Below are 13,685 nucleotides of genomic sequence, written 5' to 3' on the forward strand. Positions count from 1 at the left end.
GCCTTTTGCAGCTTCGTTCTCAGTCAACACAGAAACTTCCAGGGAGGACATTGATCTGAAAAGCTCATGGAGGGAGGTTTCAAGGCTCTGTTCCTTAAAGGTCAAGAGCACGGGGCTCTCTCCTTCCTTTAAATTTTAAACATACTTGCTCTTTGTTAAAGACAAAAAGGAAGTTAACCAATACAAGCATGTAGAAAAGTTCCCCTTATTCCTGCTCAACTCCTTGTTTTTATGGGCATGTGTATATGTGGAGATATAGTGTCTTGTAAGTAAAGGTTATAACTACAAATATATTTTTGTTTTAAATTACCATATAGAATCCATTCATATAGTTGCTTTATAATGATTTAACCACCCCCCAATTGATTCGCTTTTGAAGATTGGTTCCAGTTTTTCAATGTTAAAAACAGTTCTCTGTGAACCATCTTGTATCTTTGTGCCTTTGTACAACTAATTCTGTGAGGACCATTTACAGAAAAGGAATAGTACTGCTGAATGTCTGCAGGACTTCGATGTATATCTTGAGGCAAATAAGTCACCCCTGAGCCTCGGTCTCCTTACCTGGGAAACATAAAAGCCTGGGTCTTGTGGCATCAGAGGGTTTGATGGGAGCATGTAGATGACATTCAAGTACAGGGTTAGGGCAGTTGGGCAGGAAGTGGGAACCCATGTTACAACGCTATTGTGTGTGTTTTCTAAATGTTCTACAGCAAGTATGTGTCCCTCGTATGATCAGAAAAAATAGCAAAGCAAGCCAAGGACTATCATTGTAAAAGGAAACCTATACAGCAGCTCTGTGCAGAGCTAAATGCCAAATTCTAGCCCACCTCCGTGGGGTCAGGGCTTTCGCTGTTGGCTGGGGTCTCCCACATTCAGCAGAGCCCTTCTTAGATGAAGGTATCACCCACCTACCTCCCAGGTATGAACAATTTCATGTCATCTTGACGAGAGAAGTGATGGAGTACTCAGCGATCATTCTGAACGAACTCAACTCCTACAGCTCCAACCTCAGCAAATACTTCCATGTTCGTGAAATCTTTGAGCAGGTACGGAGGGGGATGCAAAAAGCCCAGTCATTCACCGAGAAGCAGAGGATGACTTCTAGTTCTGATTTGCTTCAACTCTGAACACCTTTCCTAACCCACGTGGAATTAGATTCTATGTCAGGACATCAAGGAGTCAAAAGCATTTCTAAGAGAGAGCACCACTTTCTCAGATTAGAAGAGGTTGAAGGATGGAGTTATAATAAAAGCCTAATTTGACAATTCTTTGAGTTCATTCATCTAACCCACCACTGCCACACGGCCCTCCTAAAGTACAGCTCTGCCCTCCCCACTCTGCTCACAAGGCCCTCAGCCCACAGCTCCTAGGTGACCGCAGAGGCCCGCATCTGGTTCTGCCGTGACTGTCCCTGCTTCAGCTAACTCCTCGCTCTGCCTGCATCTGCCCCTGCTCCTTCTCCTCCTCCTCCTCCTCTGCTGGCATCTGCCTGTCTCCACTCATCCAAACCCACCCGTACTTCCAGTCCACGGCCAGTGACAAGCACCCCACCCACCGAGCCTGACCTCCCACCTCACCTTCCTCACGTACTGAGCCCCACAGGGCTTAAGGGGCTTGCCCAAGGTGACCCAATTTGTAAAGAGCTGGAATTCGAATCCAGACCTGCGAACTCCAAAAAGGCTAATTTGACAATTCTTTTAGTTCACTGGTGTGTTCTGTGGTTAGAGCATCGGCCCAAGCACCGAAAGGTTGCAGGTTCAATACCCGCCCCTGGTTGGGGCGAGTGTGGGAGGCAACCGATTGATGTGTCTTTTTTACATCAATGTTTCTCTCTCTCTCTCTCTCTCTCTCTCTCTCTCTCTCTCTCTCTCTCTTTTCCCCTCTCCTTCCCTTCCACTCTCTCTAAAAATCAATGGAAAAAATATCCTTGGGTGAGGATTAACAACAATAACAAAAAATGTCAGAATGAGACTTTATTCTATTAATGCCTACTGTATGATGAAAGGGATTGCTAGTATGTTTGGGATTAAGTAAAACTGATTCCCTGAATTGGGAATACCCTGCTGACCCAGTGAAATGCCTGAATTGGGTATTGGGGGAAGGGGCAGTTCCTTTTACTTAAAAGAAAGGAGGTGCCCTTAGAAGTGGCACTTAGGAGGAGGGCAGGCTGCTCAGTGTCCCTGTTTTCTCCTTGTAGAACTTGGACGGGGAAGTGACTCTCAAACTCAGGGAACCAGGTAAACCCTTCACAAGTCAAGTCTGATTCTCCCTGGCTCCACTCGTGTATATTTTGGGTTGGGGACACTCAGTTCAGGCTACATGGGTAACCTGTCTTTCTTTGTGCTTTGGGTTGGTCCTCAACAGAAGCATGTGAGAAGGATTACCTGGAGAGAATGAGAAAACTGAGGGGGAAGCAGAGTGCTAGCATGGAAACGAGCAAGAGCGAGGAAAGCACAAGTGGAGGGGAAAGTTTCCCTTGGTCCGCAGAAGAGATGGAAGAAGGAAAATATGGAGACACTGAACACTCCGTAACTGAAGAGGTCGTGAGCCAGATGGAAAAATCTGTACTGAGTGAAGGGACAGATGGGCCGAGAGAGGACTCTATTCAGGAATTAGAAAAAATGCAGGTTGAAAGAGACAGCTCCTTAAAACCATCCCCGAGTCAGGAAAATGTGATGGTTCAAGAAAAGGAGAAGGAAGAGAAGAAAGAGGAGGAAGAGGCAGAGGAAGAGACTAGAGAGGAGAAGGAGAAGAAAGAAGAGGAGGACGAAGAGAAAGAGGAGGTGGAAGAGGAAGAACCTGAGAGTTTACTTATGGTTGAGGTAGGTCAAGAATGGGTTTGTGCTTTGCATGGGGAAAGTGTATTATGTTCCCTCTGTGTGTCATTAATACAAGCTTGAACCCCCAGTGACACGGTCTCCCTTGGGGTGTGTATAAAGAATTACAAAGGTATGCACACCTTTTATGTTTGCCAGTAGGGACCTAATTATTATCTCATAGAAATTTTTTTAAAATCCACCTTCCTCTCCTCACATCCCATCCGACAACCTACTCTGAGGTCATATGGCTCTCCTTGGTCTTCCAGGTCCTCTCTCTTTCCTGGCTCCTCTTTGCTGTATAGATCAACTTACCCTCTCTGTTCTTCCTCTCTTCTCATTCTCTGGTTGAGTAAAACAAAGACCCATCTCCAAGTTGGCAGACAGAGTTCTCCTTCAAGTACAGGGAAGTAATTCTCATATCATTAAATTTTGCCTGACACGTTCAAACTCACAGAACAGTAACTTGAATTTCATCATCGTGAAATTGCAAAAAGATACTTTACCTGTGTTGCTGTGGAAGAACTGGCACGTGAGACTTCTTTCTGAGCAGGGATCTCAAACTCAAATGCCCATAGGCATGTCACAGAGCTGGAGACCAAGTGTAAAATGGTGACAAGCGGTAAAGAGCATTGTCTTGTCCATTTAGGCTGCTGTAACAGACTGGGTGGCATATAAACAACAGAAAATTTTTTTCTCACAGTCCTAGAAGCTGGGAGTCGAAGATCAAGGCACCAGGAGATTGGGTGTCTGGTGAGGGTCACTTCCTGGTTCATAGATGGCCATCTTCTCACTGTGGAAGGGCAGTGGAGTTCTCTGGGGTCTATTTTAAAAAGGACACTAATCCCATTCACAAGTGCTCTGCCTTCATGACTGAATCACCTTCTAAAGGCCCACCTCCAAATACCAACACGATGGTGTTATAAATTTTGGAAGAACATCCACCATTCAGTCTATGGCAACTGTGCAGTCATTACTCAGCCCCAGCCAACAATGTCATGTGGGAGGTGGGCTCAGAATTGCCAGGTTTTCTGATTTTTAAGAGAATTCCAGAATCTAGACTATATGTGTAATTTCCCGACTTTAAAAGCATTATGTGGGCAACAACAAAAAACACCCCACAAAAACAAACAAAACAAAACAAAACAAAAAAACCTACAGGCAAGATTCAGGTCATAGGTTTATAACCTCAGATGTCCAGGAACCTGTGTTTGCATCCCCAAGTCTGCTTGATGATGTCAAGTCTAAATTCTTGTTTTCTGCTTAGTCCCAAGCCGAGGAAGAGAGCCTGGGGACCGTATCCTCTGAGGACATGGAGTCCTTCACAGTCTCCAGTGGGAACACTTATTTTGTCTTCATGCCTCTGGAACAAGAAGAGGAGGACATCGAGGGGTCCCATTCCAACCTTTCTGACATTCTCAACGACACTTCCAATGCCAAGCTCCTAGAACAAGTACTCATTCCATCCAGGCTAGTTGCAGAAGTTAAGAAACAGTGAGTAGGAAACCCTTTTATTCTCATTCTCTTGTCATGAGTTTTATTAACAAGTTGAAACATTTTAACAAAAAAATGGACTAATTTCACCAAGGAAGAGGAAATGTGGACCTGAGAGTATAGATGAGAAACACAAATGCCCGGGATTAGTTGCAGTTACAGATATCTTCTGTGACCCCTCCATCTGTCCCAGGATGCCTTGCTGTCTTGGGCCTTGTACCTAAGACCTAGTGTTTTTCTCTGCAAGATATTTCTGGGATCTAGATCATGGCTCATTGGTAACCTTAGGGTTTCTTACTTAAAAAAATTTTTTGTAGATAAAGACTATAGGAGTGAGTATATCAGTATGGTATTTGGCTCTGATTATGCGGTAACCTTAGGGTTTCTTACTTAGAAAAATTTTTTGTAGATAAAGACTATAGGAGTGAGTGAGTATATCAGTATGGTATTTGGCTCTGATTATGTGACACAACTAATATAGAAAATTGAAAAAAGTATGATGAAGAATATGGAAATGACCCATAGTTTTACCACTAAGAATTTACCACCCCTAACTCCCAAGTTTCTGGGCCTTCATGTTTGAATTTGGGTCAAACATGGATATTTGTATTTGGCTTTAGGAGAACATTTCCATTGTCCTTCTGGCTCTACAGCACCATGGCTAGGACTAAACAGCTATAGATCACTTGCTAGTCTACCTCCCATGTTTACACATGGGCAGGGAATAGAAGGAGTAAAGTCAGGCCTTTGTATTCTTTTCTCCTTTATCTCGGCATCTGCTGACCTTGGAAACGTCTCCTGACTTGTACCTCATCCTCTCCTTCCTCTATCACAGGGCTATGTCTGTCCTCTTCAGAGCCCATAGAACAAGGACCACCACAAGAGCTAATATTTATTGAGAGGACCTAATACTTTCAATAACTATAAGAGGAGTTCAGTAATTAGTCCATTTTACAGATGAAGAAACTGAAGCTCAGAGAGTTAGTAACTTGAAGAAGATCTCTGAGATAGGAAGTGGTTAGATCCATGATATGAATTTAGGCCCTGTAATTCCGGAGTCTTGAACCAAATACTATGCCATCTGGCCTTGGAACTAACCAGAAAAATAGTTCTGTGTTTAAATTGTTAGATTTGCATGTTGCAGGATAGCATACATGTCAAAAAGTACTGAAATCATGAGTGTATATAGCTCAGTGAATTATTCAAAGGGAATACCTCAGGTAACCAGTACTCACAGAAGTGGAATGTTACCAACTCTCCAGGAGTCCCCCTCATGTACCTGTCCCAAGTCACTATGCTCTCTTCCCCAAGGATAACAAATATTCTAACTTCTGAATTAGTTTTGCTTGTGTTTCAACTTTAAGTGGAATCATACGGAATGTACTGTTTTATATCAGGCGTCCTTCATTATGTTTGTAAGATTCATATATATTTTTTAATGTGGCTATAGCTCATTTTTTATTTCTATATAGTATTCAATTATTAAAAATATGACACATTTTATTGATCTATTCTACTACTGATGCACATTGGGTTGTTTCCCATTTGGGGATATGCCAACAATGCCACTCTGAACATTCTTATATGCACACATCTTTTGGTGAACATATGTATATGTACATATATATATATATTCCTGTTAGATATATAACTAAGAGTGGAATTGTTAGGACATGGAGTTATACATGTATCCGTCTTGAGGAGATAAAATCAAAAGATACTGCCAAGAGATTTCAAAAGTGTTTTTAACAGTTTACAACAGTGTGTGAGTTTCACTTGCTCCATATCCTCACCAATACTTGGTATTATCAGCAGTTTTATTTTAGCCACTATGGTATACGTGTAGTGGTGCTTTATTGTGGTTTTATATTTATTTTTCTGATGAGTAATGATGTTGTGCATCTTTTTATATACTAACTGGCCATTTGGTTATTTTATCTTAAAATCTTTTGCCCATTTTTTTTCTGGTGGATTATCTATCTTTTTTCTCCTGACTCATATGAGTTAGTTACTTCCACTAGATATGAGGTTATTGTCAGGTAAATGCATGGCAAATATTCATTCCCTCTCTTTGCTTACCTTTTTTTCCCCGTTACTTTTCTTTTTTCTTTCTTTTCTTTCTTTCTTTCTTTTTCTTTTCTTTTCTTTTTTTTGGTTAATCATCACCTGAGGATATTTTTTTCCATTGATTTTTAGACATAGTGGAAAGGAGGGGGAGAGACAGAAAGAAACATTGATGTGAGAGAGACACATTGATTGATTGCCTCCCCCACATGCCTGAACAGCACTGGGGATCAAGCCTGCAACCCAGGTATGTGGTATGTGCCCTTGACCGGAATTGAACCCAGGACTTTTCAGTCTGAGGGCTGACGCTCCAACCACTGAGCCAAACCCGGTAGGGCACTTTATTTTATTCTCTTAAAGGTATCTTTTGATGAACAGAATTTCTAATTTGTATTAAGTTTCTAATCATAAATTTTTTCATTAGGGTTAGTGTAATTTGTGTCCTATCTAAGAAATCTTTGCTTGCCCCAGGTCATGAAAATATTGTCATAAGTTCCTAATCATAAATTTTTTTATTAGGGTTAGTGTAATTTGGGATTACAGAAATCTTTGCTTGCCCCAGGTCATGAAAATATTGTCCTATGTTATCTGCCACAAGACATTGTTTTAAACTTCCCCGTTTAGATGTAAATCCACCTGGAATTGATTTTTGTGTATGGTGTGAGGTAGGAGTCAACATTAATTTCTTCCCATATGGATAACCAGTTGACCCCAGGTCATTTGGAAAACTCTTCTCTCCCCACTGCTCTGCTGTGCCTCTTTCTTTTGCTCTGTGTGTATATCCTTGCATCACCACCTCACCTTGCTTGAGCACTGTATCTTTATACCAAGTCTCAGTATCTCAAAGTGTAAGTCTTCCAAATCTGCTCTTCTCCAAGGTTGTCTTAACTATCCTTGACCATTGGTATTTCTATATAAATTTGAATTCAGCTCATCAGTTTCAATAAGAGGACATCTGCTGAGTTGTGTGTGTTGTTTTTTTAATCTCATTGAATCTATAGATAAATTTGGGGAGAACTGACATCTTAACAATACACAGCTGTCAACATAACTTTTAAAAAGGAAGACATGATAAACTGGGGAAATATTTGCAACTCACATCACAGTCAAAGGACCTCATGTTCCCAATATATAAAGAGCTCCTGTATAAAGAGATTAATAAGAAAAACAATCAGTTACACAATAGAGAAATGGGCAAAATATATTAATGGATAGTATTCAGAAAAAGAAATACAATAGTCTTCCACAAATGAAAATATGCTCAATCTCAGTCATAATATGACAAAGCTGTCAAATTTAAAAGTTTGACAATGCACTCCGAGGCTATGGAGAAGTAGGAACTGTTCCTCACTGCTGATGGGAGTTCAAGTTGCCTTGAAGTAGAAGTACTTTGGTTGTATCTTCAAGAATCACACATGTATTTTAGCCTTTGATTTAACAATTCCAGTTCAGGGAATTTGCCCTATGGAAATGCGTCTACACTTGACATATGTACAAGGTTATTCACTGTGGCCTTCTCTGTAAGAACAAATAGTTGAAACCCATCCAATGTCCTCCAGCAGGGGTATGGTTAAAGAATTATGGTCCACCCACACCAAAAACACAGTGTTTTGGGGAAATAAAATAAGGAAGAAAGAGCGAAAGGGCAAAATACTTTATCAATATGGAAAGATCTCTCGTAGACCCCGATTGCCGTCAGAATGACCCTCACTGGTCTCTCCCTCAGGCTTCGAGCTGGCTTTTTCGAGCACTTAGAGAAGTGGTTTGACCAATGTTCTCTCAGTGCCCGGGTCATCGTGTCCACCAAGATTCATCAGCTGGATTCAGAACTGGAGCTGCGTCTGCACCTGCACCAGCCAAGAGCAGAGCACATTGAAAAGGACATCCACAACGTCAGGGCAGGTACAGCCCCTGCCTGGGAAGGCGGCCCTGCCCCAGACCCCTGGTGTCGGTGCCACCTCAGCTCCACGCTCACTCGCTGCCCCAGTTTGCACCACACAACCCTTATCTTGTTGTCACACCACGTGTGTAAGGGTTTGCTCCTCCCAGGCTGGCCAAGAAGGTAGTACTCAAGAAGACTCATTCAAAATGTTTTCATAGTTGTTGTTGTTTTTAAAGAGGCATTAGAATATTGAAACGAAGAGTGTTGTCCTGTTTTAGCTGTGTGGATCCCAGATCTGTTCACATACCTGTCAGATATGTGGCGGATGCTCCCGAGGCAAGCCTGTAGCTCCGGGATCAGAGCTGTCAGGCTCAACCACTGTAGCTGTGTGACTCGGCCAGGTTACCTGACTTCTCCGGGCTGTCTCTTACCTGTAGAAGAGGATGTTGTTAGTGGCAGCGATACAGTGAGGAACTGTCAGCAACTCATACAAGCCACAGGCCTCCCGAAGTGGTAGCCATTAATTTCTGCTTATAATGTATAACACTTAAAAGTGGTGCCTTTTCTTTCTTAGGCAGAGGGCTCCAGTAATGGGGGCGGGGGCACACGTTTAGTTGGATCCTTCCGTGACCCCTGTTAGGTTTTCACTTGGGTCACACTTCAAGCTCCATCACAGACCTTCAGACAGTTCCCACCGGATCCCACCCAACCTCCTATTGCCTGGGGTGGTGAAATGGTTGTGGAATCAGGCAACCTGGCCTGGAGCCCCCGTGCTTGTGGCCTCAGGAGACCTTCTTGACTTTTGGAACCCCACTGTCTTCATCTGAAAAATGTGCATCAACGATAAATATAAGTAAGGTGCTTTCCAAAGGCTGGTTTCCTCCCCCTCCCTGGCTCCCTGGCCCAATGCACCATGTGGAAGTCAAGGCCAGAGAAGCAATGTCCCAGAGCCACACCATTCATTTTTGATGGCGCTGGGACCACAGCACTTTCACCTCTCCCAGTGGTAGGGAGGTCAGATAGGGTGAGCTGGGCCTGTCTGCTAGCTCTAAAGCCCTGTGATGGATCTTTTGAAGCCAAATCCCGGTTCTTTTTACTACATCTTAGAAGTCCACTGGAATTCAGGTTCATTGGAAATGATCAAAAGGAACCACCCTGAACAACCCAGCTGTGGGCTGGATGTTTTCTCCCAGGCCCTCTCACCGAGATCCCTGACCCCCGCCCCGCCCCCCCAACACCTTGCCCCTATCCCACCTGCTCCCAGGTTGCTTCTCTGGGGCTCTCCATCTCTCAGGCCTTGTTCCCTTTAGCTGTAGGCAGGGCGTCTCCACCAGCAGAGACCTCCCTGGCCATAGCTGGGCAGAGCTTCCTCTCCAGTTAGAGACGCTGGGGCAGTTTCAAATTGGCCTCCCTGATATCTGTGCCCATTCCCAGGCCACGCCCCGGTGAGGGCAGCAGGGCAGAATAAGGGACATTGTCCTGAATCGTCCCTGCTCTGCAGCAGCCTGGAAAGGGCAGCCGTCATGTCAGGGAAAGGGATATCCTGAGGTGACTCGGGGCCCAGAGGACCTCAGCTCCCTCATTCATTTCAGCCGAGCTCTTGCTTCATCAAGAGCGTTTGGACAGCCACTGTGCCGGGGTGCTGGAGGCGCTGAAGAAGGAGAAGCTGATGTTCTCCCAGTTCCAAGAAGAGCAAAACGTGAAGACTAAAAACTTCCGCAGCAAGATTAGTGACATGGAACACATCTTCCTGAATGCCACCAAGAGCCAGAAGTAAGGGCCCTGGAGTCCCCCACCCTGGCCTTGTGGGCCTAGAACACAGCCGGGTGGCTGCTGTCAGAGGAGTGGTCCCTCTGGTGGATAAAAGAATCGGGGTTTTCCAGGCCATGGAGCAACCTTCTCTTTTCATTCCACCTCTGCACGAGAGTCAGAGTCCAAGTGTGAAACATCTGTCTGGGGCTTGGGGGCCGGGGCAGGTGAGCAGTCAGAGAGAACAAAGGGTGCTCTATGCAGACAATATATCCTGAAATGTCCCCTTCCGTCCAGGGCAATCAGGATGGAGGAAGGTGGGTAGGGGCAGAATTCTCCCATCAGGAAGGTGCACTGGCCCCACTGGAGGTAGACATGTGCTCAGGGCAGAGCAAGGGGTTCCAGGAGGCCATGCAGGGATTTGGGATGGGGGCTCTTGCGTGCTCAGGGAGGCTCAGTCTGGTAACAGGCGAGGAGGCCTCACAGGTCTCTGCACAGTGACCAGCTACACAAGAGGCAACTGGTTAGGGTGGACTTGGGTGTGAAGAGGAAACCTGCAGGGCACTCATTCCGGGAGCCCCGGGGAACAGGAGCCATGCTGCCGGGAGTTAGAGCGGGGGTGCCAGAGGGAGGACAAGATTCAGTAGGACCCAGGGATTCTTTTACCAATTTGGTGGCAGGGGCTGGAGTGAGGAGAGAGGGGCCCTCTGACCCCCGCACACTGAGAGGTCCACACTGTGTCCCGCACACGCCGGCATTTTGAACTTCCTTCGAATGCCTCTTTTGCTGTGCAGAGACGATGGGCAGTGCTGCTGGTGGCCTCACAGCTGGGCACAGCAGTGGAGCCCAAGCAGCCTTCCAGGTTGGCCTCCCTTGCCACTCACCACCCTGCCCCTCCCATGTCCCCAGGCTGGTCACTCTCAGCAGCACCCTGAACCGGGAGCTGCTTAGCTACGTCGATGTCATCCAGGTGTCCCTGCGCAGCTTCCGCCAGTACTTGGAGGAGAGCCTGGGCAAGCTTCGCTATACCAACATTGACTTCATCAAGCACAGCAGGTGGGAGCCAGCTTCCGGGCCTCTGCGGCCACCAGGCTTTCTCTATTGAGAGTTGGTCCTGTCCCCTTTAGTTTTTTATTGTGACAAGATGTACATAACACAAAACTATCCATTTTAACCATTTTCAGATGTTCAATTCAGTGGTATTAAGGATATTCGCAGTGTTGTGCTGCCATCACCATCATCCATCTCCAGAACTTTTTTATCTTTGCAAACGGAAACTCTGAACTCGTCATGTACTAACTCCCGTTCTCCTTTCCCCCAGCCCCTGACAGCCACCATTCGATTTTCTGCCTCCAGATACCTCATTAGAAGTGGAATCACACAACATTTGTCCTTTCATGTGTCTGGCTTATCTCACGTAGCATAATGTCTTCAACATTCATCCATGTTGTAGCGTGTGCCAGAGTCTCCTCCCTTCTTAAGGCTGAATACGATTCTATTGTGCACATATACTGCATTTTGTTTATCCACCCATCCCTCGATGGGCATTTGGGTTATTTTCCTGCTTCTGTCCTTGACTTACCTGCATTCATTTTACCTTGATCTTGTACTTTTAATTTAAAGCCTTATTAACCACATATTTGGGATGAATAGAAAGTTTCAGGTCTGATCAGTGGCTTCTATGTCTCCCAAATTATTTTCAGATTGTTTTCAGAAGGAGGCAACTTTTCTCCTGAAGAAATTCAGTCACTGTGTAATCGACTAGAGAAGGAAGCTACCCGGATAGAGGTTGTTGAAAGCTCAATCATGATGAACATGGAGAAGATGGAGAGCGAATACCTGGAACAGGTGGGTGAGCCCCACCCTTGACCTCCAGCCAGGCTCCCAGGATACCTGGTTACAAGGTCAACGAGGCCAGTCAGGCCCCCTTTCCAACCATTAATTGAGCCTGTCCCCCTCTGCTTCTGAAGCCCAAAAGTGCCCAATTAAGCCCCCCTCCCTTACTTTCTATATTTATTTACAGGCCAATGATTTTATCAACAAGTTTGAAAGTAAAATCCATAACCTGTCTGTGGACCTTATTTTCTTAGAGAAAATCCAGCGGTTGCTGACAAATCTGCAAGTGAACATTAAGTGTGAGGTGGGACCGATTAATTCTTCATCTGGTGTCTCTTTCTCTCTCTCTCTCTCTCTCTCTCTCTCTCTCTCTCTCTCTCACACACACACACACACACACACACACACACACACACACCTGCATGCCATCACTGTCCTAGAAGCTGGGGGTACTGGTGTGGTCTCTGCCCCATGGGACTTGCACTCCGCCAGGAAAACAGATTAAATCGTCATAGCTTCTGACATTCATTCAGTTCTTTGAATGTTAATGGACTTATTTTGATTGGCTATATTAGTCCTTACAAGAACTGTACAAAGCAAGCACTGCTTTTAATCCCCATTTTAGAGAGAAACACGCAGAGAGTACGTGACTTAGTCAAGGACACAGAGCTCTTAAACGGTACAGCCAAAATGTGAGTCCAGGTCAAAGATCTCAAATAAACAATCTAGCTGAGCACCTCAAGGCACTAAAAAAAGAAAAAGAAACTTAAAAAGAAGAATAAACTTTAGCAGAATGAAGGAAATACCTAAAGGTCAGAACAGAAATAAACGAAATAGAGACTAGAAAAACCATACAAAAGATCAGTGAAACTAAGCTGATTTTTTGAAGATAAACAAAATTGACAAACCTTTAGCTAGACTGACTAAGAAAAAAAAGAGACAAGATTCAAATAAAATCAGAAATAAAAGACATTGCAACTGATACCACAGAAATACAAAGGATCAGAAGAGACTACTATGACCAATTATATGCCAACCAAAAGGATAACCTATAAGAAATGGATAAATTCCTAGAAACATACCCATACCCTCGACCAGTGCTGTGAGTCACCAATTTTATTTTTTTTATATATATATTTTATTGATTTTTCACAGAGAGGAAGGGAGAGGGATAGAGAGTTAGAAACATTGATGAGAGAGAAACATCGACCAGCTGCCTCTTGCACACCCCCTACTGGGGATGTGCCCGCAACCAAGGTACATGCCCTTGACCGGAATCGAACCTGGGACCCTTCAGTCCGAAGGCCGATGCTCTATCCACTGAGCCAAACCGGTTAGGCACCAATTTTATTTTTAAGCCTTATCTATTTGACAATTTAAAAAAAAATCTTTAAAACGCACATTGATCAAGTTTCTGATAAGATTGTGCCTTTTCCCCCTCCTGATTTAATTTTTCCAGTATTTAATTCATTTCTCAGGTAATATGTTTCACTAAACATTTTCCTGATCAAAATCAGTATTCTAGAAACAAATCTTGGAACTTCTGTCTTTTCTAGGTGGCAAAATCTAATTCACAAGCAGATGGATTAAATTCTTCTCTGGAACAGCTTCAAAGCAAAGTAGAAATGTATCGAAACTCAAGGGGAGATAAAAATGTAAGTGCTCAGTAGTTGCTAAGCTATGAATGGTAAAGATGCCTCATGCTGGAATCATAAGCTGGAAATACACTTACACGGTCAAGATTTCTCCAGCACGAGGGGCCTTGGAGCCTCCCTACTTAATCCCAGGCAGGCAGCTAGAGTCCAATGAGAGAGTCCTTTCTCTTTCATTTCAGCGACTGATTA

At 44.3% G+C, this 13,685-nt stretch overlaps 1 protein-coding gene across 1 annotated transcript in view; it reads left to right on the forward strand.

Annotated features, from left to right (window-relative positions):
• The window catches only part of CCDC180 (coiled-coil domain containing 180), a 46,670-nt gene that overhangs the window by 18,049 nt on the left and 14,936 nt on the right, over positions 1 to 13,685 (forward strand). Inside the window, exons 16-25 of the mRNA XM_014543197.1 lie at positions 920 to 1,046; positions 2,198 to 2,237; positions 2,365 to 2,822; positions 4,084 to 4,310; positions 8,101 to 8,276; positions 9,849 to 10,029; positions 10,915 to 11,061; positions 11,709 to 11,853; positions 12,029 to 12,145; positions 13,398 to 13,496. Of these exons, the coding sequence (XP_014398683.1) occupies positions 920 to 1,046; positions 2,198 to 2,237; positions 2,365 to 2,822; positions 4,084 to 4,310; positions 8,101 to 8,276; positions 9,849 to 10,029; positions 10,915 to 11,061; positions 11,709 to 11,853; positions 12,029 to 12,145; positions 13,398 to 13,496 (1,717 nt within the window). The remainder of the gene's footprint in view (positions 1 to 919; positions 1,047 to 2,197; positions 2,238 to 2,364; positions 2,823 to 4,083; positions 4,311 to 8,100; positions 8,277 to 9,848; positions 10,030 to 10,914; positions 11,062 to 11,708; positions 11,854 to 12,028; positions 12,146 to 13,397; positions 13,497 to 13,685) is intronic.

This window comes from Myotis brandtii, unplaced genomic scaffold (assembly GCF_000412655.1).
Source record: "Myotis brandtii unplaced genomic scaffold, ASM41265v1 scaffold320, whole genome shotgun sequence".
NCBI classification, from domain to species: domain Eukaryota; kingdom Metazoa; phylum Chordata; class Mammalia; order Chiroptera; family Vespertilionidae; genus Myotis; species Myotis brandtii.